This window comes from Lipophrys pholis (assembly GCF_963383615.2).
Source record: "Lipophrys pholis genome assembly, chromosome: 21".
Classification (NCBI taxonomy): Eukaryota; Metazoa; Chordata; class Actinopteri; order Blenniiformes; family Blenniidae; genus Lipophrys; species Lipophrys pholis.
Window position 1 is genome coordinate 8,727,176 of NC_137649.1, and position 27,948 is coordinate 8,755,123.

General features: G+C 44.9%; 1 protein-coding gene across 1 annotated transcript; it reads left to right on the forward strand.

Annotated features, from left to right (window-relative positions):
• The first annotated feature begins 3,773 nt into the window (after nucleotides 1–3,773).
• On the forward strand, nucleotides 3,774–27,650 carry LOC308126643 (tyrosine-protein phosphatase non-receptor type 14-like). The gene is made up of 19 exons (XM_080491177.1): nucleotides 3,774–4,065; nucleotides 5,947–6,122; nucleotides 13,392–13,489; nucleotides 14,803–14,870; nucleotides 15,238–15,308; nucleotides 15,401–15,488; nucleotides 16,432–16,520; nucleotides 16,646–16,733; nucleotides 16,932–17,014; nucleotides 17,202–17,262; nucleotides 17,775–17,853; nucleotides 18,934–19,403; nucleotides 19,489–20,811; nucleotides 22,326–22,466; nucleotides 23,490–23,708; nucleotides 25,431–25,559; nucleotides 25,778–26,012; nucleotides 26,110–26,273; nucleotides 26,739–27,650. The coding sequence occupies exons 1-19, from the start codon at nucleotides 3,892–3,894 to the stop codon at nucleotides 26,865–26,867; spliced, it is 3,885 nt and encodes a 1,294-aa protein (XP_080347303.1). The 5' UTR covers nucleotides 3,774–3,891; the 3' UTR covers nucleotides 26,868–27,650.
• The last annotated feature ends 298 nt before the right edge of the window (nucleotides 27,651–27,948 follow it).

A 27,948-nucleotide genomic window follows, 5' to 3' on the forward strand; every position in this document is an offset into this window, starting at 1 on the left:
TATAATAAACAGTTCTTCTGCACATGCACAAGTAGATGGACAATAACAACAATGTCTGCCTCTAGCGTGTCATCACTCCCAGTCCATATTCTCCTGGTAGTTTGAGAGTTGGCATTCATCAGTAATGACAATCCGTTGTCAACATCTGTCCGTGTGAGTGTCCGTGTGCTCACCATTTTTATTGTTTATAGCATTTTTTTGCTCTCTCCAAGCAGGTCTGTGAGGTTACATTACAAAAACAAACAGTAGCACCCACTAGTGGCCTTACATGAAAACTACATTGTTTTCTGCTTTTTCCGTGTAAACTGACATCTTTGTCGAAATGTTGCCGTGTGAACGCAAACTTTTTTCCGAAATGAAAATGCAAAAACAAAATGTTTTGACTTGAAATGTAAAATGTAAATGGGGCCTCGGATTATAGTGTTTTTGTGGTCACGCTATAGAAGACGTTGCTACGTACAGTGGCTGTGACACTGAACTTGTTTGTTTGATACATAGATAGAATTAAAGCTTTATAGTCGGATTATCAGGCTAAACACAACATTTAGATATAATAAATGTTTTTAGTTTAATCCCATTTTCAATATAAATTCTACTGGGTTTTTGTCAGATTGTAGACTTCTGGTTGGACATACAAAAATACTGCATTGATGTGGCCAAACTAAAATCGTCTTTTACTCAGTCAAGTAAATAACCAGTTGTGTAGAATTGATCTCTTCGATCTTTTCCTCCTGACTGATTGGAACAAAGTGTGTAAAAATGCCATTTCACAATGCAAAAAAATAAAATAAAATACAAACCCAACAACATTTGTGGGGTATTGTGGTTGAAGCCCACACAAAGAAAAAAAATAAAAGTCCTTGTTTTTGTTTCCACTTTATGTTTTCTTTTGCCATATCAGTTTTGGGGGGAATCAGGCAAAACACAACAAACGATGGGAATAGTTTCATATATATGTATATATTTAGACTTGGCTCACTTCTCTGACAAAGAAAAACAGCCCATTTCCCCTCGCTTTTCCCTCTCGTTCCCTCCATGCCACAAAATTACAATGTGCAAATTCATAAATGTATACGCTGTTTTTGCACGCTGGAAATAAACATGACGGTCGGGAGAGAATGTCGCTGCACCGAAGGAGCATTTTTTTCTCATCAGGGAGTGGGTTTGATCCCAAACTATTGTCTGTCTGTCTGTCTGGATTTACTCAACCACACACTCCCAAACCATGCCACTGATTACTAGTTTAGAGTTGCACCAACTGCTGTCTGGTCCTTTGGCTAACCTCTGCAGAACCTGGTGGGTGTGTGTGTGATCCTGTGTATGTGTTTGTGGCGTGTCCTGTTCATGCATGTCTATGTTTGTACACTACACCGTGAAAGTATGCATCTCCATACGACTGTTTTTCCAGCATCTGTATTTTTTGTTGACAGAAATCTTGCAGTGCTAGTGTGTCTGGGAATACTATTTTTGGGGGGGGCAAATTTTGGGAAGGTTTTACTGTCGACTTGTAATATCACATGGCTTAAGCTCCAGTCACAGAGAAGGGATTTCAAGGGGTGGGGGTGGGTGGGGGGGTGGGGGGGACTGCAGTTCAGGTCAGATGACGGCTCGCGGTCACGGCATCCCTAAATCCTAAAGTAGACCTGAGTTTTTCACCAATTGCATACACGTTGTTCGCTTGCTGTGGCTTTGCACTGCTCGACGTGTGTGTGTGTGTGTGTGTGTGTGTGTGTGTGTGTGTGTGTGTGTGTGTGTGCTGGCACAAATACACGATAAAAACCACATGGATAGGATGATGCCACAGTTCAGTGCTCTCTCAGATGGATTCAGAGGTAAGGAATGTGCTTCGGCTCCCAGAGGGGCACGGCCGGCACAAAAGACGAGCGTGAAGCAAAGTGTGAGTCAAATTGTAGCAAACAACCCTGTTGTGCAGCTTCGTGCCCTCTCCCATTCAGGACTTCCTCCACCGTGTCTTGTTCGACACCTTTCTGGCCCGTGTCAAGCACGCACGCACGCTCGCCGTCCTTCCTTGTGGTGCATACTTGTGTCAGGTGTGCTCTGTTTTTCCAGTCGGGGTAGAGAGGAATCTGGGCCAGGGTCCAAGCTGACTATCAACAGCACATTGCCAAAGCCCGGGACAAGAAGCAACACATCCACTCCATCTATACTCCTCCTCCTCCTCCTCTTCCTCCTCCACCGCCTCCCCCCTCTCTCTTCTACGCGCCCGATCACTGAAGTTGTTGTGATTGTGCCTTTTATCCTTTTTTCCATATCCATGCCAACTCTTATTTGCATGTCTCAGTTTTCACACTCAGTCTCTTCTTGCCTCCATATTTTTGTACTTTTAGATAAGCGGAGGAGCATTTTTTTCTTTTCTTTTTACTTGTTGCTGACTAACAAGGTCACAAGTTAGCCACCACACGGCCTTGAACTTTTGGGACCAAGTCCCATTGACTTTACCGGATTCCTGACAAGAAATGATCAGTGTCTGGGTTGTAAATTAATCCGTTTGATACTGAATGTGTGTGTGTGTGCATGCATGTGTGTGTGCGTGCGTGCGTGCGTGCGTGCGTGCGTGCGTGCGTGCGTGCGTCTGTGTGTGTGTGTGTGTGTGTGTGTGTGTGTGTGTGTGTGTGTGTGTGTGTGTGTGTGTGTGTGTGTGTGTGTGTGTGTGTGTGTGTGTGTGTGTGTGAGAGAGAGACATACTTCAAAAGGTCTTTCCCCATTATAGACATGAAAGCTAAGACCTGATGAGTAACCAAGAGATGATTTCAAAGTGTTTCTCAAAGACCAATCTTAAACTTAAAACCACAATATGTGTGTGTGTGTGTGTGTGTGTGTGTGTGTGTGTGTGTGTGTGTGTGTGTGTGTGTGTGTGTGTGTGTGTGCGTGTGTTCTTGAGTTTGTTTTCTTGTTCTACTTGTGATGTTGAAGCAATTAACACTTTTATGAGTTTCTCCATGATAGCATGAAATCGAATCTCCTGTTAGGTGACAGTAGACAACAAAAAGCACATATGTGAGAGCATATGTGCTACAAACGCATGTGTGTGAGAGACGGAAGAGAGAGAGAGAGAGAGAGAGAGAGAGAGAGAGAGAGAGAGAGAGAGATAAAAAGGAAAGGCCTCCCACACAGGCAGATATGAGACTTAGAAGCTCCATTAGTTCCTCGAAGCCAGCTGCCGGGTTCAGATGGATGTCTGTGCTCGGGTGTTTGATGTCCATTCATCCATAGCCTCACATCTCTGCCTCTGTCTCGCAGCCTCGCCTGACGCTGGGCCTCATGGGGCTGGAGTGAGCGCAGCTGCCCCAAACTGTTAGATAAAGTTGTGCTTTACCATTCTTGCCCCTGCTGTTGCCACAGCACCGCTGCTGCTGCTGCTGCTGCTGCTGCTGCTGCTGCTGCTGCTGGTATCGCTGGTGATTCTGCAACCTTCCTCTGTTTTCTTGTCTTTTGCTTGTTCAAGACCAGCAGGAGTCTAATATTGTTAAATGTAAAATTACCAAATGTAGATGTGGGAGAGTTTGAAGGATGGGAGTTTACTGATGACAGCTCATGCCTTCTTCTGAGCTCTTATCATCTCCAGGTATTTCACAAATTACTGATAACGGTTTTTTTCTTCGTCATTTTTCTTCGCAGCCACTGTTCATCCTCCTCTTCATCATCGTCCTCCCTCCCCCTCTCCGGGACAACTCTGGGAATGGGCCAGCGCCTTGCCTGGGTGCATCTCTCCACCCGGTGGTGTGGCTGGCGTCGTGCGAGAGTGAGGAGGGCAGCAGTCAGGTCATAGAGCCGGCCCACCACCCCCTCTCTGCTCTCGCCACTTGCTCGCTCTCGAGTGACTTTTGACCTTTGACTCAGCCGTGACCCCGCCTTGACCTCCAGCCAGCCATGCCCTTCCGACTGAAGCTGCGACGCACGCGGCGCTACAATGTCCTGAGCAAAAACTACTTTGTGACACGGATCCGCCTGCTGGACAGCACTGTGATTGAATGCACTCTGTCGGTGGAGAGTACGGGACAGGAATGTCTGGAGGCGGTGGCCCAGCGGCTGGAGCTACGGGAGGTTAGTCCTTTAATGTGTGAGACTCTGAGATGTGTACACCAACTTTCCAGAGCATCTTTTTTTTTGTATTGATTCTTATATTTATGTCACAACACTGTGTATAATAGGTCATCAGCTATATAATTATTGGTTGGACTTATTTGTTTTGACACGGTGTTTGCCACGTGTATTCCCCCCCCCCCCCCCCCCCCCCCCACACACACACACACACCTCCTCATGTTGGTCCTCCTACCCTCCGTGGTCCCTCTCCCGCAGGGTCCTTGTTTGTCCCTAATGAAGCATGGCTCCCTCTGTCCCCTTTTCATTGCAGAAGAAAGAGATACTACTCGTCCACTTGTCCCAGTTCACTCCTCCTGTCCATTCTCTTTGTGCTTCGTCCTCCCTTTGTGTCCCGCATCGTTCTCTGCAGTGTCACTTGGGGTGTGATGGCCGGTGAAACTCAAAAGTTCAGATTGGGTCACAACTTTGAGGTCACCTTTTTGAATTATATGAGGGAAAGTATTTTTTGACTCAGCTAATCACTTTGCAGCTTTGTCTCTATTCAATAATTAGAATAGTTCATTAACATTTGAGAAAACATTACCTCTTGAAAGTTACACCCTTTAACACTATTTGTGATAGAGTTTTAAGATAAGCTGTGGGAGATGGCTCTGTATGAATCATAAACAACCACAGCCTCGTACGCCACTGTTTTTAATAACGGTTAAACCCTTCAGTGGATTCCACACTCCCACTCCGAGATGCAAACACAAGAAATCCTTTGTTTCCTTAATATTTCACCCCGCTGTCTTTTCTCACTCTTCTCAAATCAAAAGCAGAGTGCATGCGTTGCTTGCTCTTATCTGTTGTGTGTGAAACTTCGCTATGTCCGTGGATCACAGGCTCTACGTGTGCGTGAAGAGTCATTGATGTCAACGTGAATGCCGAAGTGTGCGTTACTGCCCACCGGAGGTGCAAGGAATGCAAGCGAGCGGAGCAGAGGGGCAGTGTAGTGCATACTCACACGGTGTTGTGGTATTTACCAGGTGTCAGTGATGTTATAAATAAGGCGCCGTGACACCTCAGGTTGAGCAGCTGTCGGCTGTGTGAATGCACCTGATCGGTGTGTGTCCATCCGGATTGGTTGGTTTTCATCTTCATTGATGTATTTCTGAAGCCCTCACGTGTTTCTGTGTCTGCTGGCGTGCAGTGGATGGTTGTTGAGACGTGTGCGTCCTGGTGCAGCTGGAGCTTGAAAGTTCCAATAAAAAGAGTCAAATGAAACAGGCGTGCGCAGCTCTTTGTGTAACACACAGACAAAAAAAGAAGAAAAATATATAGTTAGCGGGCAAATACTTCAAATTTGTTATTTGAATCGAATTTTTAGAGTAACTGATTTTGATCAATTTCAAAATTCTGGTTTATTCTTGGAGTGCAGGTATAACTCCCTATTAAAATTTCCTTCACTTTCAGTAGAATGGATCGAATGAATGACTTGATGAAAAGCAGGAATAGGTGCAGGTATTTCAGGTGCTTAAGAACTTTTTATTGACTAAATGTTCCCAAATGTATTTCCTATTCCTTTCCCACTTCTCTCTGTTTGTCCATTATTCACAATTCCACTCTCCTCCATCTTTTGTTTGTTTATGCAATCATTTACGTTTGCTTTTTATTTCTCCCACCATTCAAAAATATACACGTGAGGTTCATTGACGAGACGAGATTGTGTGAGTGTGAGACCGCTTGTCTCTCTGTTTGTCTTGTGATGCGACCTGTCCAGGGTGTAAGCTGGGATTGTCTCCACCCCACTATGACCCTGACCTTTTTTTTTCATCCGGGCCTCCCGGTGCACTGCACTCACCGTTTTCTCTATCTTTTCTCGCTCTGCCCTCGAAATCTAGACCCATTTTTTTGGGCTGTGGTTCCAAGGAAAGACCCAGACCCCGGCGCAGCGCTGGGTGGAACTGGAGAAGCCCCTCAAGAAGCAGCTGGACAAGTTCGGCAACGAGCCTCTTCTCTTCTTCGGGGTCATGTTCTATGTTCCCAATGTTTCCCGGCTAGAGCAAGAAGTCACCAGGTAAGGAGTCACAGTCAGTGTGTACAGTGAATTCACTTTATATAACATTTATTGAAAATTTTCAGCCATATTTTCTTGATACCTTTTAGGATGTTGAAATAGAAAAAAGTAGCCTCTGTTTATAGAGTACGTAAGGGTTGAGCTGTCAGTGGCAGCAAATCTTTTAAAAGAATAGTTCATCAGTCAGAGAAAAACTCCTCTTCTGATTGACGTCATCAGCAGCGGCCACTCTTCATATGTGCGCATGTGGATTTGCGGGGGTATCTGGGAGGAGGCCACACAGGGGTCAGTGTTCAGCGGACGGTCCCACACAGACTCGCACTCCGCTGGTCTGCCTCACACCGAGCCGCTGAATTTGTGGCTTCTGCCTCACTGGATGTAGGAAAAAGGTCGATCGCAGGTCACAGCTTGACGTTTTTGACGGCAAAGTTAGTTTTAGTGTGCGCGCATTTGTCAGCGTGTTAACCACTTAACCTGATGAATGTCAGGATTTCGGAGGGGGCAGGATGAGACATGAATGTCTGGGTTTAGAGTGGAGACAATGAAATAATCATGAGGTAGGTTTTTGGCTGAAGTTTTTTAGGTCTGCAGGTTTGTTATTCGGGAGCTGTGATCTGCTCCGGTAAAGGGATGGTATTCCAGGAATCCCCTGTGGGCTTTTATGGTGTGTGTGCATGAGGGTTATAGGGTTGAGGGGGTTATGATGGGGGGCTTAGAGGCAATTTAGGAAACAATGGTCGTCTCTTTTTCTTAAGCCCCCTCTCCTTCTCCTACAATCCCTGTACATGGTGTCACCCTTACTCCTTATTATCAAGAGCACTTCTCCTTATCTTTAGTCCCACGTTTTCGCTCTCTTTGTCAGTGTCCCTTCGTCCTCTGTCTCCTCTCTCTCCCTCCTTCTCTCCTTCTGTTAGTCAGGAATGTTGGCACGGCCGTCCAGCGTAGGAGGCGGACCACACATTCCTCCCAGCAGAAGTGCTGGGGGTAAAAGGGGTTGGGGGCGGGGGCGGGGGGGGATGTCTGGTTTACAAAACACACACACACACACACACACACACACACACACACACACACACACACACACACACACACACACACACACACACACACACACTCCCCCAGGAATCCTCTCCAAAGCCAGCTGCAGCCCTGTCAGAAGAGCGTGCTACAATACACCGCATTGTAAGAACACATACGTTCCCCGAGGCAGATCTTTGTCTTTTCTTCCGCACGTCGAGCTGAAAACAATCTCTCTAACATTTTTAATTTTTTTTTCTAAGGAGTTCAAAACATTTTTTATTACCCATTACCACCCATCTGGGGTTTCACTCAATTCATAATCTCACCTATAGTCTGGAAAACACGGTCAGGACGGACGCCGCTCATCTTTAAAATGTATGTGATTTATTGTCTGTGAGTTGATTTGGATCCCAGAGAGGTGGATCTTTCTTGTCTGATGGAGAGGGGGAAGGGAATGATGCGGAGGACTGATGAGTGAGGTGAAAGCAGACAAGTGGGAGCAGAGAAAGTAAAAGTTTGGCGGTCGGACTTGGTTTTGGTTTTGTACCTTCCTATGTTTGCGGTTTAAACGTCACGGCTGTGTGCCTTTGTGCTGGAAATTATACCTGTGTGAACACAGAAAAGACTTACGATGGTGTGAAACAGTGGAAGGTGATTATAAATGGTTACATTGTTAAAGAAAAAGGAAAGTCATTGAAAAAAATGGCTATATATATATATATATATATATATATATATATATATATATATATCATTTCATTGCTACTTACCTAAGAACATATGTCTTTATATTTAGCACTACTGAGATATGGTCTTTGCCATTCATCTAATTTAGCTTTAACTTATCACATTTTTCTTTTCATAATACCAGCATTTAGATACCAGCAGAATCCAGCAGAAATCCTCAGACAGCCCGGTGAATCATAATCAATTATAAGATCATAAAAGTGTAACTTTGTAGCCAGAAGCTTCGAGTTTATCTCTGACAAGTGAACGTATGGAGGAAGTAATGCGAGTTGGATGATGTGGTCTCGTCTTTTGAAGTTCAGCGTTTGACTGATATGTAACCTGATGCCGGCTCTCCTTTTCTTTGCGTCCATCCATTCATCTGCTTCTCCTTCCTCTTTTCGTCCTCGGGGGGGGGGGGGGGGGGGGGTGCAATTGTGGTGCATCTCAACAGATTAAAAATGCAAAGTTTATGACATCCTGCTTTCTTGTGATCTTTAAATGTGAAGATAAAGTGTTTCACATTTTATTTGTTTTTCATCAGAAATTTAAGGCAGAAAGCCTTTTTTTCTTTCTTATCTTAGAAATAGGTTACGAGAGTGAGATTCATTTGTTCACTTTTTTGGTTGAGCGTACCAACGGTCGACTATCTGGCCATACATTTGTAAGTAAACATTCAGTACCTGCGCTCGCCACATCTCGCAGAAGGAGTAAAGAGAGGAGCTTGTGTGTGGCTGGAACCTTCTGTTCGCCGTGTGTGGCTGATGTGAAGGAGGGGAAAAGTGGCTCCGAGGGGGAAAGTGAGGAGCCTAAATGGCAAGCTGTTGACCGGAGCAAGGCCAGCTGGCCTCAGCAGCCCCCGAGGCTAAGAGCAGCAACAGCCTTGAAATTCTAGCTTTGTTCAGCTAGTTATCGCCAACACACACACACACACACACACACACACACACACACACACACACACACACACACACACACACACACACACACACACACACACACACACACACGTGCACACACAGCTGTACTCAGTTGTGCCCCTTGCTGATTCAACACATTTCAAAGTGAAATCCTCCTGCCTCCCACACTAACCGTCTGGACCCACCATCCCGTGGGCTGAGGGGGTGGTTAGGGTCATACCACATACACACACACACACACACACACACACACACACACACACACACACACACACACACACACACACACACACACACACACACACACACACACACACACACACACACACACACACACACACACACACATACACAGACACACACTCACACATTCTCACATCCATGCACATATGCTCACAGGCTTGATGTCCCGGCCACTTGGACATCTGGCAGCATGTCTTGAGCGGGGTTTGGACATGCGTGGGCATATAAAGGGGCCCTTTGTGCCTGTGAGGCAGCCTCGACTGCCCTGCTATGGTGGAAGGCACATAAACTCCCCGCAAGGAAAGCGCCACCTCACGTCTCAGTTTGTGTCATGTGTTTTTGTAGCACCTTCCGTCAAAGCATTGCCATGCCATCCGGACATACGTGCCTCTTCTTTGCGCTCGAATATGTGCAGGCAGGCCACATAAAAAGAAGTAAAACAGGAGGATATATTTTCACCCAATAGCATGACAGCCCTTTACCCTCAAAGCGTATAGGTTTTTTTTTCTATTAAGTTCCTTTTTCATCAGAAAATCTGATTTATCAAACGCACTGTATTCAAGGTTAAATTCATAGGATTTTCCTTGTTCAGGCACGTCTCTACCAGGCTGCATATTTGTCTTATTACAGTATAATAATGTGACTGTTCCAGATGGTTCGGAGGTTTGCTCAGAGCATTACGTTTTCTTTTTTTTTCTGATGAGACAGTTTCAATGATATTGTTGAGAATTTAGGCTATTGTTACAGAAGAACCGTTTTTTTCTTCTTGTGGTATTACTGGATCAAAATGAGAAGTTTCGAATTATGACGTGTCCTACCTCAATCACACGAGTAGTTTTGCAATTTGGGAAAAAGAGGAGTCTCATAAACTCCACATGACTTTTCATTTTCTCCATTTAATCTAAAATAACTTCCTCTAATTCCCAATCTCAGAGCAGCCATTAGCAGGTGACTAATGATCACCGTGATGACTAATTCGGGTTTGGTTGGTGTCACGCCTAAAGAAACTTTCCACCAACCGTGGGCAGAGAAATAGATGTAATCATTAAGTAGGTCATGTAAACTAAAGATGGCAAAGATTATTTTTAGAAAATGAAACAAAAACAAATTCCTTACATTTAGAAAAACACTTGACTTTATCATCCCTACAAGTGTTAATCAATACTCTAAACGCAGAATTGCCTAAAGTAGCAACATGAGAAAATAGATGCAAAGACTTGAGGATTGATACGCTTAAAACACTTGGGTCTGAGATGTTTTTAGAGCAGTTTTCTACGCCTGTGGATGTGGTAATTGTGTTCAGAGGTCGAAGAAGTTTGTGTTGTGGGTCAAAACCCAACAATGTTGGGAACTGCTTGTCTATAAGTTGTGTTTGTGGCTTTTTTTATGTAACGTGAACGCTCCCGTGAGACGCACTTTGAGACTGCCTTCTACCCTCACGCTTTTCACTAGTTCGGTGTTATTTCAGCAGTTGACCATCCGCTTCACCACTTCTGGCCTCGCACATGTATAAACACCAGCATGGTAATGCATTGAAACGTAGAATGGGAACCAACCGCTGACAAGCTCAACATTTCCCCGGACCCCATACGGAGATTGCTGGGAAAACATGGAGTGTTTGTAAAAACAAAGTCCACAATCATTTGATGGGTTTTTGTGTCCCGTGAGGCTCCTCCCTTCGCCTCAGACCGCATCAGGCCCCGCCCCTTCGCTGCAAGACTTGGTGGTTGGGGTTGGCTAATTAGAGGGTTGCCACGGGAACGGAATGGCAGCTTAGCCAACGGGTGTAATGACAGGGTGAGGGAGGAGGGCGGGGTCAGATTATAGGCCCGGGGAGTACGCTGAGAGGAGCTCAAAAAAGAAAAGAACGTGAAGAAGTTGGGGGAGAGAGACAATGTGAAGGAGAGTATGAAACATGGAAGATGTGGAGCGGTAATGGAGGGAATGAAATTTGGAGTATTTGCGAGTGTAGGTGCCTTAAAGTAGGAGTGAATGACTAAGCATGTAAATGTTTCCACATTGATGTCTGGTTATTTTGGCATGGATTCCGAGTCTTTTGGACTCTGTGTTGGCTTATGTGTGAGTGGACGTCAGAAGAGGTTTCTCACAGCTCACATTGGGAAGACTGGGTCTGTGGTCGCCATGGCAGCAAACAGGAAACGGTGTGCGAGTTTCTTTTGCAGCTGAGCCCGGTCACCCTGACAGTTCCCTCCTTCCTCCTGTGTGGCCACTCACATTCTCCAAAAAGACAAACATCCAGCTGGACCACAGCTAAAAGTGGACAAAAGGCAGCTTGGAAACTTTAGGAGCTCGGCGTATTTCAGCGCCTCGGTTTTTGGGACCGTTCACCACATTTTGTTAGGTTCTGTAAATGGGCTGAACAATCTGAGCAGTGTCATCGTATCGGCTTACACTTGGTGAAACCTCCGCTGGCCAAAACCACAGTGAAATAAGTCCCAGTTTACTGCACATTCACACAGCAAATTATATTGCTCCTCTTGTGTCCTGCTTGTGTTGATTCAACCTAAGATTAAACTTAGTCCGTGGTGCGTCAGCCGCATGTAACATGATTTGTTTTCGCTCAAAATTCAAGAGACTAGTAAAGTCATATTGTTTAGCCTCTGTTGGTATACGTTTGGCATTCCACTCGAGTTAAAAATGAGTCACTGCTATTGCAAATAGAGGTGATTCACTCATTCCTCACTCCTGCAACAGGCTTCTCTGGCATTGTTTTCAGCACTAATGCTGTTGCCAATACTGTCTTGACGCACTCTTTCTGCTGCACAGACCAGAAGCAGAGAACTACTTCTCCTCTGCGATGTCTCAGTGGATGTTTGCAATCTTTCAGTTGCTAATGTTCGATGCCTCCGGCGCAGCCCTCCCCACTGTCTTCAGATAAATGTGTCAAACTTAAACCCCCTAATGTTTTCCAAGTCGATTCCGCATAACCGGTGTTCAGAGACAGTGAGGCGAGCTGGAAAAATAACCTTAACCGCCAACCAAAACTGGTGAGTTTTGCAAAAGCTAAGCGTGCCTGTTCCACCACCCACTTAGTCAGATGTTTTGTGGTTTAGCTTCTTGAAAGAATGCACAAAAATACAGTTTGATATGCAGAAGGAAACTGTACGGCCGTGTCGCAGCTCCGCGAGGCTTTGAACTAAGTGCCAGCATTTGCTAATTAGTGCAAAGTACAACTGTGACTGAAAGAAATGTCATTTATCTTGCAACTTGAAGCGGTGTGTTGTGTGTTAGATGTTGGTGCAACGAGGAAAATGAAGCTAAAGGGGCGACCGAACTCCGGTTTGGATATGGGCCAAGACACCATACTACAGACTGAGGAAAAAGGGAGTTATTGATGAGACGATATTTCACGGATGAGCAGAGAGAATTAACAACACGCCGCCGGTATGCAGCAGGATGTTGACAGTAACTTAACAGCTATCGAGGACAGGTGGGAAAGCGCGATGAATTTATGACCTCCGTGCAAACATCTTGTGTCGTTTTAGGTATCGTCGGACATGTCGTACCACACATGGTACTGACAGTTGTCCTCTGCCATTTTGAAGTGTATGAACAGAAATTCACACTATAATAAATGTTATACGAAGCACACGGTGCCTGCATGGTTTGTGACAGGTTTCTGGATGATGGTGTTTATTATCAGCGGGAAAAGAATTTATGTCATTAAACTTGTGTTAATGTTTCCACGATGTAAAGTGAAATAAACCTGCACATGCTGTCACACTGCTCTGCATATTGCAGAATGTTTAAAATGGCAACAATCTTTTTTTGTCCTAACCCAGTGAATGAGTGAGGGAGGGAGGGAATGTGTTTTATGATAACATGTAATTGTGAATCAGATATTTACTCTGTGTATTCTGTGTATTTCTGCTTGTCTGATGTATCTTGGTGTTGTATGTACTGTTGTCTCCTCTTTTACCCTCTGAAAAGCCCTTCCAGGGACGAGAGTTGCAAATTAGTGTCACGCTATATACTCTATGTGCAACACAACAGATTTTTTCTATGTATATTGCACTGTCCCTGATAAATAAATAAATTGAAATTGAAATTGAAATTGAATTCATAACAAATAAAATCTTGTGACAATATTGTATCTGAAATGAATTATTTCATGTAAATGAATTTATTTTCTCTGTTATTTATTGGGTATCAACACTTATCGTTTTCCAACAGGTATTATTATAGAGGAAATCTCACAATGACTTTAAAGTATCACGATAATGTCATCTTGTGATTTAATATTATTGACCTGTGGTTATTCTCACCTGTGCAAGGTAACTGTTAGTCTTCGCTTTAACCTGACCTGTTTGTCTTTCTTGCACGCTTGCTGTCTTGGCAGGTATCAGTATTACCTTCAGGTGAAGAAGGAAGTGTTGGATGGACGTCTCCACTGCACCGTGGAGCAGGGAATCAGACTAGCTGGCCTAGCAGTACAAGGTGAGACACGCGCACACACGTGAACAAACATCCCATGGGAATACTCAACCAAAGAGAGACAGCACACGAGAGGAGTGAGCATAAACTCACACTTTCCCGGGTCATCTTGACTCCACTACCTTATATGGCTGCATACCAACGGGAGAACCCAGTCCACTCCAGTTCCTCTGGTATCAGTCCTAACACATGCACATACACACACATTCACACACACATCCTCTCCTGCTTGTTCCTGGGTGCTGTCTGTGTCATGGGGAGAATGTAAACAGACAGTTAGCTTATCGCCAGCTCCAAGGTTAGGCTTAACAGCATCAGGAAGACGCTTATCTGTCGGGAGGCAAGAATCCTCCACCAGACCTCCTTTTGTCCGACAAGCAGCCGAGCGGTACTTATGTACTTGGTACAAGTCCTATCTGGGCAATTGGGCATGTAATGGAGCTAATTGTGAGCGTGGGGCCTTGAAGACATTTCTTTTATTAAATATGGAACAATTCGACGTATTTCTGAGCAGTTACACCAAAACAACAGGGAGCATTACTTTCTTTCTTTTTTTTTTTTAATCTATTTACTTCAGTGTTTATTGGTCCAAGTAACAAACTGATTGAAGATTGGCTTTCCCAACAATAAGGCGATCACAAATGGGTTCTATCTTTGCTCTCTCACTTTACACTGCTGGTGAATTTCGGTGCATGTTCTCTCTCTGCAGTTTCCTCTGAGTACTCCCACAGTCCAAAACACATGTCTTTGAGAGTAATTGGTGACTCTAAATTTCCTGTGTCTGTGTGTGTCCGTGCGCACGCGTGCGTCTTTGTGTGTCTTTGCCCAATAATGGAATAGCGCTGCCTTCGCCCATATTGAGCAGGGTCTAGAAGGTAAAGCGATATATTAGACGAATGGATGAATTGGTACTATTTCCTATTAGCTTTAAAATTAGCTATGCATTTACATGAAAATCTTTTTTACAATTCAATGGTGGAACACAGCAATCATTAACATTATGACCATCGACTTCAAAGGTCATTGAGACACATGGGAGTTAAAAGCTGCCCCCATAGTGAGCCGATCCAACAGAAGAGCTGACGTAGAATCAACTGAAGCAGATGTTATTGCTGGTAGATTAGTAGTAGAGCCCATACTTTCACCTTTCGGAACAGGTTTGCTTTAAAAATGGGTGAATGCAGCTCCAATATTTCAGTTGTGGAGTATTTAGTTTCTAAAATTTCACAATGGCTACAATATAGAAAATATTGCACTTTTTTTTTTTTTTCTTCAAATTCTTTGTCTAATTGTTTGTACACGTTTGTGTTTCTCAGCCGATTTTGGAGACTTCACTCAGTTCCTGTCTCAGGACTTCCTCAGGGAGTACGTGCTCTTCCCCGTGGTAAGCCCTCGAATCTCGGCTCTTCAAATTTGAGTTGTGCGTCTGGCTCTGTGTTTGTGAGCGTCTCCATGTATGTGCTGCCTGAAGGCACACATTCCTGTGTCATTTGCGTACCTCCTCCCTCCGCATACCTGCCTGACAGGCAGCAGATAGAACCAACAGGTAAACATCTCTGGCAGAGATTAAAATCAAGCGGATACAAAGCATATCACATAACTCTTAACTGTTTTTATTCAGAGTTACGTGACGTTCTTTAGTCTTCAACAGGTGTCTATTCAGTTTCAATTCTCATTTAGGTGTATTTAATTTTTCTAGCTCTCGTCTTCATCTTTCACTTATCTGTCTTGTTTTTCTTTCCGTCTCTCAGAACTGGCCTAATGGAGACGAAGTGTTGGAAGACTGGACCCAGAAAGTTGCTGAGGAGCACAAAAGTCACTGGTACTGCCGGCTAAATCGTACACACGCTTGTGAATGTGCAAATGAAAGCGAGAGCCACAGTACCAGGCACTGCGTCTGTCTGTTCTTTCCAGTCGAATGCAGGCCGCTGAGGCAGAACTGCTGTACATTAAGGAGGTGGAGAAACTGGACGGCTTCGGCCAGGAAAGCTTTTCTGCTAAGGTAGATCCATCACGTCATCCTCAACCTCATCACAACTCCCACAGTTTGATTTGTAGACTTTACTGCAGGGGCGGGCAATTCATTTTCCCGAAGCAGGGCACATAAAAAAAAACAGGACTACTGTGGAGGGCTGAGGCAAAGGCACTACACCATGCTGCTTTGTAACATTTGTGCCTCTCAAGTTCTTGTTTTTCTTTGTCTGTTTTGTCTGATAATGGTTCCATTGTAATCTTTCTACACGGTGAAGGTGGGTGACGACGTGCCCGCCGGCATGAACTATTCATATGGAAAACATAAAGCTGCAATTTCCCAAATAAAGACAAGGCAGTTGTATTACATGCTTAATGTCCATTGTGTGGATACAGGGAATCCATCTGCTATCCATCTGCTGAATTTCTTGTAATGCTGACAGAAAGAAATTCATGCAATTTCTATTTTTGCAACTTCTCTAACATATATCTTCCATACAAAACACAATTTCAATGTACTGGAGAAAATGGAATGAAAGAAAATAAAGACAGCAGGATCTCTTTTGTGTGGAGGGTGGAGTAACTCACAAATATAAAGCTCCAAATAGAGGTCCAAGGATGCGTCTAATGACGTAGTTTACAAGCTGTCATTCCTCTATTGGACTTTATGGTTGGAAGCTGCATCGAGCTGGGAAACCGATGAAAGGAGAAGGGATTGGGTGGCAAATTGCTTTCTTCATAAATCAGATCAGTTGTTTAAGTTACACAGATAGAATATTAGACTATTGTACGTGATGCATTACAATGTTTCTTTTTCCAAATGGATTAATATATTTAATAGCCGTGTTTCGCTTGAAGTCACTTGACAGGCTAAAAATATACTGTGGTGTTTCCATACTACCCCCCTCTGATCTTTTTTTTTTCCCCACAAAATTTACCCTGACCCTGATTTTTTTTTCTCTTCCATCCCACAGGACAACTACACCAATGATCTTTTTATTGGTGTGTCTTTCATTGGAGTGTTTGCAAAACACAGAAATGGCAGATCCATCATGCACCACAAGTAGGCTTCTACTCACTGTAGTGAGGCAAATCCAAGCAAATCAATACAAGTGAAACAACTGAGCCACGGCCGAGGAAATGTTTTAATCTTGTTTACATTTTTGTGTGTTTCCGTGCGTGTGACAGGTGGAAGGACATCGGTACCATAGCACACAACAAATCTGCCATCACAGTGGAGATAACGAGCAGAGACGACACCATCATTTTTCACATGGTGAGTGTTTAGTCTGCATGTGGTGGCTGCAGACGCCCACACTCGCGTGCTTGATACAAGGTTTATGGTGGGAAGTCAAATCCTTAGGTATTCCAACAATGAGACAAACAGATTCAGACTTGAGTTTACTATGATTGCCGCTGCTGTGTTACTTTAAAATGCGCTCGTCTTTCCCTCTCTGTGTATTTGCATCCACAGGAGGATATGGAAATGGCCAAGTATGTTGCTCGTCTTTTCACGGCCAGACACAAGTTCTACAAACAGAACAAGATCTGTGTGGAGTAAGTCTCAAGGCCGCACGGCAAGGCCACACGGCAAGGCCATCAGGACACCAATACGTAGATTCTATGTCAATTAGTTTTGCACATTTTAAGGAAATAATATGACAATGAGACAAATTGTTTGTCCGCAAAGCAACGACTGAGAGTTTGTGTCCCATATTAACTTACTGTGTTTTCACTTTTTCAGGCCCACTCACTCACCTGCGCCGATTCGGAGGCGACCCACCTGGACCCATCGCCTGTCTCTGGTACAGCTGGAATCATTTATTTGTGGTTTCACACTAGTTTTCCATTATTGCTGGAGAAAAAGAGACTTTGGGAGGGAACACAAAAACAGCCAGAGTTACAGATGTGATCCCAGTGGAGGCAGCTTCCAGTTGTACCATGCAGCCTTTGGTTTTAACATGCGTTGGCGGCGTGGCAGGCGTTGTTGGAAAGTTTTTGCAAGGGTGTTTCTTGGTCTGATTTCCGGTGCGACAAAGAAGGCAGTGATTTGTGTGTCTCCCTCCCTGCTGGCCAGACAATGGCTTGGCTAAATGAGGTACAATAGACGTTCAGTGAGTCCACTGAAGTGCTCAGATGACTGGACTGACGGCCACGGGGCCGCTTCCTTTCATCTGTTTTGTAAATGTGACAATAAATGCAGGAGGCGTATTAACTTTACACTATAATGTAAATATCTTAAGAAATCAAGTTATTGATCTACAGTTTTACATTTCTCCTGTATTGCTATTAATTCTCATTGTCTTTGTACGTTCAGCCACGGCCCCAGTCCTGTAACTTCCAGTCCGCGCATTCGCAGTACGGAGAACATTATCAGGACACCCAGAGCTCTCAAGGTACGAGTAAAACCGATTCACACGGTCACATTCAGATTCAGTTTCCCACTCTCCTTCTGAATACTTTAACCACAGCTGCAGATTTTTCTCCCTGACAATAACTTAAACACTCGAGTTCAGCTAATTGTGTCTTTCCCATCAGGCGTGTGACTCACTGCCCGTTTGCATTTTAACAATCTCCCGACCAATTAGAGCTCTACATTCGGGGTGCAGAGTGGTGACCTCATTTCTGCCTCACTCTTTCATTGACTTGTTCACACACTCAGAGCCCCCGCTCATGTCGGCTTGACAATAAAAGGGAGCAAGTGGAAAAAAAACGTTTTTGGGTGTGCTGCGTTGCGTGGGTGTGAGCTCATGCTGGAGTGTGACCTCAGGCATCGCACTCCGCCGCGTTTGAGATTATGTACGTTCGCCTCCATGAGCGCTGGAGATAGTTCTCACACAAGATAATACGCTCCCCAGTGAGATCGACACAAGTTTCTCAAAGATGCTTCATTAAAACAGGGAGCAGCAGTGATCATTTTTAACGCCTTGAGGGGTGTCACAAAGAGTTTCCTATGGATTTCTAACAGTTTGAAAAAAGTTGCTCAACAGAACTATAAAACATAACTTCATTGCACCTCCTTTCTTTCCATTTAATGTAATTACATCATATTTTTTTTAAATGGTCTTCACCATGATGGCCATTGTGTGGTAACATAAAGCAAATAATGAAGGGGTGTCAAATACATTAGGACCAACGACACTGATCGCAGTAAGATGTAACAGTGAAAGCTTCCACACTGTGACGATGAGCAAGTCTTGCGCTTGACAATCGACAGGCTTTTGCCAACAATGTTTGAAACAGATTCTGTGTGAGTGCCATTAAAAAATACACAGGGTTTGTGGAAAAGTCAATTGAAATTCGCAGCTGTCATTGTTCAACATAAACATGTGCCGCTTCTACATGGACAAAATCGAAGAAAAATATGACACAAAATACTGAAATTGGTAAAAACGCAGGGCATAAATAATTTAAAGGTGCTTTAAATTTTTGATGACTCTTCTTTTTACATTCTCCATCCTTCTGTGGCTCTATAGACAGCATCTTCCATGACGACCCTTACTACAAGTCAGAGACCAGCCTGGATCGCTGCCAGGTGGATTTTACCTTCCGAAACGGCACAGTGCCCAATGGCAGCATGTACAGCAGCCCCAGCCTCAGCTCCCTCAATCGTTCACAGACTTTCATCCCACCTTCACCCATGTCCTCCAACCTCAGCATCCCGGGCAGTGAGCTCATGCGCCCCGACTACATCCCCAGCCACCGCCACAGCGCCATCATCGCTCCATCCTACCGCCCCACGCCCGAGTACGACGCTGTCATGCGGCAGAAGCGACGGATGCTCCCTGCTCACCATGACCTCCACAGCCAATCGCTGCGCAGTCTGAACATTAGCAACGCATGCGCTTACCGCCAGCCCGAGGCTCTGGTGTACAGCCAGCCAGAGATGAGGGAGAGGGGCCCTTACCACGGCCTTGGCCCAAGCCCTGGACCTTACACTCCACAGGTAGAGGTGGATGATCATTCTATCAGTTTCTGCCATTACATTATGTGTGACTAACTTATTTGTTTTATTTCTATCTATCTTGCAGATCAGTTACAGTAAGCCAGTGTCCCACGGCCCCCATCAGGGATTACCTGCCAGCAGCCAGGGCCACTGTCATTCACCCTGTGTCAATGGAGGCGGGGGCAGCGGTGGAGGTGTAGGAAGCTCCATCTCTCACACTGTCAGCACACCAGAGCTGGCGAACACCAAACAGCAGGGGGCAAATCTGGGAAACTACGCAGCTACAGCTAATATGCTGAGGAACCACATGTCCCGCCCTCCTCCGCCTTACCCTTCTAGCTCCTTCCGCCCAGCCACTAGCACACCCGACCTGGCCAGCCACCGCCATCGCTGCATCGGGGGCAGCAGTCCCGAGCTGGTTACTCGCATGGTGCAGCTCTCGGTGAAGACCTTCCAGCCGGACAGCTCGGCTGTGGTGCACCAGTCCCTGCAGGAGGTTAGTGAACCATTAACTGCAGCCGCAAAGCACCGCTCCACCCTCGGGAAGAGACACAGCATGGAAGTGATCAGCAGCATGAGGGGCGGAGGAGGGGCGATGGAGGGCTTAGTTATGAAGGGTATTAATGCTCCTCTTCATCGGAGGAATACTCTCAGAGAACACGTGATGCCATCACAGCCTCAGCCCACTTCTCAGCCTCAGCCACAAGCACCTCAGTCACAACCCCAACCCCAACCTCCACCTCCGCAGCCCAAGGAGATGCCCAAGCAGATGCCTGCCCAGAGCACACCTGAGGTTTCTGTGACACCACCTGCAGCAGTGGCATACCAGCATCAAAAGACTCTTTCTAATGCCACCATGCTCATACACAGCAGCGAGAGTGAAGAAGAGGAGGAGGAGGAAGAGGAGAGGCCCGAACTAGATGTTCAAATCCCTGGTCTCAACGAGGACATCAGCATCAGCGCTCAGCTCCAGGCCGCTCTGGCCAAACTGCCCAACAAACCCCCCCCAGAGTACCCCGGACCCCCCAGACCTCCTGGCAATGCTCAGATGCGCTCCCACACCCACAGTCACAACCACCACCACAGTCAAGGACCACACGGCAGCCAGGGACCAATGGACCCAACCCAGGCCCATGGCTGCACTGTCAGCACGGGGCAGAGCCAGAGTGCCGGAGGACCCGGGGTTTGTGGGAATAGTGGTGGTGGTGGTGGTACAGGGAGTAGTGGTGGGACACTGACCCGAGGGGATCAGAGCGGGGTCAATGGGGCTGTTTTGGGCCCTTCCATTTCAGAACCGGACCTCACCAGCGTGAAGGAGAGAGTGAGGAAGGAGCCCGTCAAAGAGCGGCCGGTGTCGGAGATGTTCTCCTTAGAGGACAGCATAGTGGAGAGGGAAATAGCTCAGAGGGTAAGAGAGTCCTTCATTTTCCTACATTCAATGACCTTTAATCATATAATGGGACTTTTTTTTTTTTTTTTTTTTTTTAATCATACCTACATGTTTGTTATTTTCTTCAATGACATTATATCTACCAGCAGGTTTCGACTAAACTTAAAAATCATCTGTCTATGATAAAAAAAAAAAAAAAATCCTTATTAAACTTGTATTCTTTTAAATTGAGCAGGTGTTTTTTGGTTTAGTAAAATAATTCAGTCACATTGACTGAGAATATGTTTGGGCAGCATTTTTCTATTTAACATCACGTCTTGCACGAATTAATAAGATTACAACTGAGTGCATTAAACAGACAGCTCGTGCTGGACAGTCTCATGGTGAGGTGAGAGAGAAGGTTGAGACGTTTGGTCCTTATGGAGTAGAGATGATAGAGGTGAAGGCAGAAGGATACTGACTATAGGGCTGCCTGTAACGTTCATATTCAGTGTGGGAGATAACTTAAATGCGAGTGACGTGAGGAAGGCTGAGGATATTTACTATATATTATTCATTTCTTAACTATAAGTGATTCAGCATAAATTCTTCTGTGAAGACTTACAGGTGTAATAAACACCATACTGGTACTGGTTTGCATGCTATAGTCTATTGTTTGCGAGCTACTTTTATCGCTCCTGATTAACAGTAATCTGGGGTTCAGGACCTAAGAGGGTAGCACTAGGCTCCGAGTTCCCCCAGGCAGCTGAAAACCTGACAAATCCCCCAGATTATTCTTTGGGTTGGGTGTTTTTGTGTCGGTTGGCTTCCTGTTAAGATGCAAACATTTCGGTACAATTCCAGGACTTCTCACGGTCCATGATTGACGGTTAAGTTTTTGAAGTGTGATTTCAGTTCATGGACCTACACAAATGTGCCAGGTCCAAAGCCCGTTTTCCCCCTGGTTTTGTCTTATATCGAGAGGGTACCTCCTTTGACATCCCAAGCTGTTGTTTTGCCTGCCCAACAGGGCAGAAGGAGGCAGAAAGGGGAAGGGCGGAGCTGTCCTGGAGGTTTAATTGCATCAGAGATTAGGAGAGGTAATCCTTGGAGGCAGGACGGACTGTGCAATGTGGGTCAGAGTGAGAAAAAGGTCCAGGATGACAGAAAGGGTGTACATTCTGTAAAGAGAAGGACACTGAGGAGGTAGGTGGGAATAAAAAGGGGGAAGTAGGAATTTTTATTTTTTTTAAATGAGCGAGGACGGACAAAAGCGGGATTGAAGGCAGTGCGATAGATAAGTCTTTGTTAATAGGCTTTGTCGCGTGGGCTTGTTATTTCACACCTGTGGACCCATTACTGGGGAGGGGGGTGGAATAAAGTTTACCCTTCAAACAAGACACACACACACAAACACAAACACACCTGCACAACAAATTCTCCCCTCCCACTTTTGCCTGCGCGCACTGTGCTCAGGCCGTGGCGGGTCAGTCAGTCTTGCCATGCTGCCAGTAGCTGTAACCGTGACACCAGGATGTTCCTCTTTCTTGAAGACGCTGGAGAGACAGAAGATGTCTGTGGACTCCATGAAGAGACCGTTGATGATGGCCGCCCTCAACGGCCTCTACGTGGCTCGGATGCCCGTCCCTGAGAGTCCGGCGGAGGAAGGCGCCAAGGCAGCTACTGACGAAAGGGTAAGATGCCTCAACAGAGTTTATAAGATTTCAGAACTTTCAGCTTTGGTTCAGGATGGATTCTTTGTGAGATTGAACAACTGGTCTACTTATACAGCCATGACCCTATATTACTGTAGGTAGTTTTTTTTGCCTCTAACACAAGATGCAAGATACATGAGATTGTTCAATTTATATGAACAGTATTATCAACACATTGTGCAGATTTTGTAGATTTGGCATTTGTGCGTAAACAAAGAAAAAATAAGCCTTTTAAAGTGAATTTAACAAGTACTGAAAACTCTAAACACGAATATTGTGAGAAAATTCCATAAACAAATTACACGTTTGTAATTTTTTACAAATGGATGAAGTGAAAAGATCATTTTACCCCGATGGATGTCACCGTAAAGCTGACAAACCGCCTCTGATAATCACATTAAATGAATGAGTTCCATCTCCCAGGCTCGGTCTGTTTGCTCCCTTTTTGAGTGTGGAGGTGTGAAACTCAGCCTTTGTCCCGACTGTTGCTAAGCTAACGGGGGCAAACCCTAAGTGGGCTGTGGAACGTGTGGCATGGCGGTGCTTATCGCCTCTGAGCCCGCTGGTATGTTAAGAATGTGACCCATGAGAGAGCGAACGAACTGCAGAGAAAGAGGGGCCGAAAGAGGAGAAAAAAGAAAAAAAAAGAGAGAAAGAGAGACGGCTCTCTCAAACATGACTGGCCTAATAAACATGTACCCCCCCCCCCCCCCCCCTCCAGGGTGAATAGCACCACTGCTGCACATTGTGCTCTTTTACAGCTGCGTTGATGCACCGTAAATGATCAGAATTCCTCATTGGAGATGACGAGGAGTTAAACAATGTGCCGCCTAATTATCATGAGAATCTTTGGATTCCTGGGCTCTAAGTAGTCCGAGATATGGCGGAATGTAAATGAACACAAGTCCTTTGGATCCTGAAAAGGAAAAACCTCTGAATGCTGTGTTGCTTGGTAATCAATCTCCCCCTTATTTTGTCCTTCCGTCCTCTTTCTCCCTCCAGTGTAAGACCTTGGAGTTGAAGCTGGAGGAGGAGCGGGTCTTCACCGAGTACGAGCAGGTGCCCAAGAAGAGGGCCGACTGCGTGCTCACGACGGCAACGTTGCCCGAGAACACGGAGCGCAACCGCTTCCGCGACGTCGTCCCATACGAGGAGAACCGAGTGGAGCTGGTACCCAACAAGGAGAACAACACGGGCTACATCAATGCCTCGCATATAAAGGTGCGCCAAGGGAAACACATCATTCTTGATTTTTTATTTTATTTTACACATTATTTTAGCGAGGCAAACTCCAACCTTGATCTTGTTTAAAGAAAGTGGATCTGGCTGTTGGCTTGAACAGAAATTTTTTTTTTCCTTTACTCTTTTGAGGTTCGAAACCTGTGGCATCAGGAACGACATAAAAACTTTTGTCAAGTTAAACATAAGGGAACCAAAAGGTGTAATTCAATAATCTGCTAATCGAGTTCACACTGTGATAACTTCAGAGTTATCACACAAACTCAAATATTTTCAACCTTATTGGGTTTTTTTCTTTTATTACTTTACTTTATCAATCATAGAAATGAAACATTCAGGGTTTTTCCAGTATTTGAATATATTAGAAAATCTGATATTCACAATTTTTGACATGCACCTGTATAGAGATTTTCTATACTCTTATGTCAAACGTGGAAGTTTTCTTATACCTTGACAAGCTAAATGTTCTGTAATATAACTTGTTTTTTTTTGAACTGGAGTGATATTCATATCATGTTGTTAACCTTGCTTCATACGACAGATAATGGAAGTTTCGGATATGAGGAAAATACAAAGAAAAGAAAAAAACAACATAAGAATATTTACAAGTAATAAAAGTTGTATTTATTCACACATTGTTTCTTAAATTACATTTGCAGATTCAAGTTCATCCGGCGGTTAATCTGAGTTACAGTCTGAAACTGTTTTAGAACACCCACATCACATAAGCTAAATTGAAAGAGAGGGTGTAAACTGGATGCGTTCAGTTTTCCTCTGGCCTTTGTTGTGGTTGTTTCTATGCAGGCGAATGGCTTGAAGGAGAGGATGAAAGGCTGCTATTGAAGGCTGTTTGGGCCTTTAAGCTCCCAGAGCTCGTGGAATTCCCAAAGAATGTTGTCCAAACTCAAAACCCTCTTAAGCAACCTGAGTTGCTCTCACTGGCTCTCTGTTCATGCCTTCAGTTGCAAACAGTGTGTCTGTGTGTGTGTGTGTGTGTGTGTGTGTGTGTGTGTGTGTGTGTGTGTGTGTGTGTGTGTGTGTGTGTGTGTGTGTGTGTGTGTGTGTGTGTGTGTGTGTGTGTGTGTGTGTGTGTGCGACGGCGTGTGTGTACGTATGAGTTTCCACTTTGCCCGTGTGCCTAATTGCAGTCCGGTGTGCGAGTGTGATCGCCAGAGCGGCACGGAATCGCTGCGTATCGCGGCGTAACCCTCTTACTTTCCCTGTCATTTAAGGTAGCTGCCGCAGAACAAAAGGCCTTGTTTATTCTTCATCCGTCTCCTAATACAGCGTTTACGGTCACGAGGCGGCCCGAAGAATCAGCTGAGACGTGCTCATTATGTAATGTCTCTGAAGCTCGTGAGGTTGGAGTGAGTGGAAGGTGGAAAACGTTGCCGTGCTGTGTGAGGCCTCGTGGGTAACGACCAGGGAAAACTGAAGAAAAGCAGTAGAACAGATCGTGGAAAAATAAGCCCTGAAAATGAGGTGTTTGTACTGCCCTCTAGTGGCAGATGTCATTATTGTCAGCAAACGTCACGTGAGACAACCTAGAAACTATAAACTATTTATTGCATTTGCATTCATTTTTCACTGTCGTCAGTATTGTTGGTGAAGAAATCTGTTTGTTTACACATCTGTCGGCTGACTTTGCACAGCGGCCTCTATAATCTCCACTAATGGATTTATTATGCGTGTTTGTTTTCCCAGGTTATGATCAGAGGGGAGGAGTGGCACTACATTGCCACCCAGGGCCCGCTGGCCAACACCTGCGCTGACTTCTGGCAGATGGTGTGGGAGCAGGGGGTCAGCGTCATCGCCATGGTTACCGCCGAGGAGGTATACACGCATACCTGATCACACGCACGGCACAAACAGAAGTGTTTTTCTCTGTGGGCAACAGTTGGTTTTGTGAGATATGGAATGACAGGGAGGGTGCGTGTGTGTGTGTGTGTGTGTGTGTGTGTGTGTGTGTGTCTGTCTTTGTGCTTATGTGTTTATATGTTCCTCTTCTCTTTTTTTCCCTCAAATCATTTCTTTTTCACCCCTTCATCCAGGAGGGTGGGAGGTCCAAGAGCCACCGCTACTGGCCCAAGCTGGGCTCCAAACACAACTCGGCCACACATGGCAAGTTCAAGGTGACCACGAAATTCCGCACAGACTCGGGCTGCTACGCCACCACGGGGTTGAAGGTCAAACACCTGCTGTCTGGCCAGGAAAGAACGGTGTGGCATCTGCAGTACACGGACTGGCCCGAGCAGGGCTGTCCCGAATACGTGCTGGGATTTCTCTGTGAGTGACATGTCGTTAAAATTTAATGAAGAATTTATGTATGTTTTTAAGCATTACATGCAGGATTGGCACCATTCCTCACTCTGTCTCCCTGTAGCCTACCTAGAGGAGATCCAGTCGGTGAGGAGGCACACAAACTCCATGTTGGACACCTCGAAAAGCTTAAATCCACCTGTGGTGGTGCACTGTAGTGCTGGAGTGGGCCGAACCGGAGTGGTAATCCTGACTGAGCTCATGATCAGCTGCCTGGAGCACAATGAGGTGTGTGTGTGTGTGTGTGTGTGTGTGTGTGTGTGTGTGTGTGTGTGTGTGTGTGTGTGTGTGTGTGTGTGTGTGTGTAAAGCTGAGAGTTTTAATTCGCTGTTTAACATAATTTAGATGCTATCCGTATAATTACATTTAAAACAGTAAAAGGTGATAATTTACCAATGCTTTTACATATAAAGTCTACATAAATCCAGAGCCACTGTGTATTTAAAACGTGTATTTAAGAGGAAAGAATACTTAGCATATAATTTAACAGGCATACATGCACTTGTATGTATTTTCCAGAGAATAGATTCATTCTTTTTCATCGTTCACCTTCAAAAAGAAAGTGAACTAAATCACTACGTTAACATGGAACTAACATTTCCCCCGCTTTTTGATTCAAAGTGTGATCTTCTTCTATGAAGTACTATATTACCTGATGCTGACACCCGTCCCTCTCTTTCCTCTTCCTCTCAGCCGGTGGAGGTTCCCAACATGCTGTCGGAGCTGCGGCAGCAGAGGATGCTGATGGTGCAGACCATCTCTCAGTACCAGTTTGTCTATCAGGTCCTCATCCAGTTCCTCAAGAACTCCCGTCTCATTTGAACCCGGCTGCCTGACCTCTGACCTGACGCGACGGGGCACGACAGATAACAGCGGTACTTTACAATACCACGAGGGCTGTGCAGCAGTGGGACACGGCGCACTGTCGATGCAGCGATTCATGTCACGTTTACTATGCGAGAGTTTATGTTGACGCAAATTCTAGTGATTTCTTTTGGAACAAAATCACCTGAAGGGAGGAGAGGATTTGTGTAGGCCTGTACAGAAATCAACTTTTTTTTTTTTGCAAATCAGTGTATTAACACACCACTCCCATTTTTATTGGTCCTTGTGTGCGGCCTCACCTGCAACTGTGAGTGCGTGTCTCCATGTCGCATGTTCTCAAGAATTCCTAAGAAGTTTCTTGAGGGGTAAAAATCTCACTTTCAGTTTTTAAACTTATTTCCTGCCTGCTACATTTGTCTTTTATATCTAGCTATTATTAGAAGTGGCATTATGCTGCATGAACAGTAGGTGGCAGCAGTATTATGACTATACTCCGTACTCTGAAAGAGTTTGCCAAACAAAAGTATTCTTTGAATTACTGTTCTAAAATGTTCCATTATTTTTCAACTGAGTATTGAATAATACAGCAAGTATTTACTTCAACATTGTAACAAATGTTTTTTGTTTCTTTTCCTTCTTTTATTTATTCCTTCAACGGCTGTGGTCACCTTTGCCAATGGCAAGCATGTCAATCTTCTGATCTTGTCTTAATTATTGTTTTTTTTTGGGGGGGGGGGGGGGGGGGGGGGGGTGTTCCTTGCAATTTTTGAATTTTCTTTCAAAAAAAAAAAAAGGTCAGGATCGAGACATTACTACTTAATTCCTGTTTTCACAAATACACTCAAACTCCGACACATAAATTCACAGTACGTTTTAGTAATTGTTTTGTAGTAACACAGCTTCTTGTGATCAGATTTATTACACCGGAGCATTTCAACATTATCAACGTGGTGGTCCGCACTACAGAAAACTCAATGGTAATGTCACTGTTTGTACAGGGAGCCAAACAAAAACAAAAGACAGTGCCGATTCACAGTAAACACTGTATCATTGTGCCTTATCGTAACTGCTGGGCTGA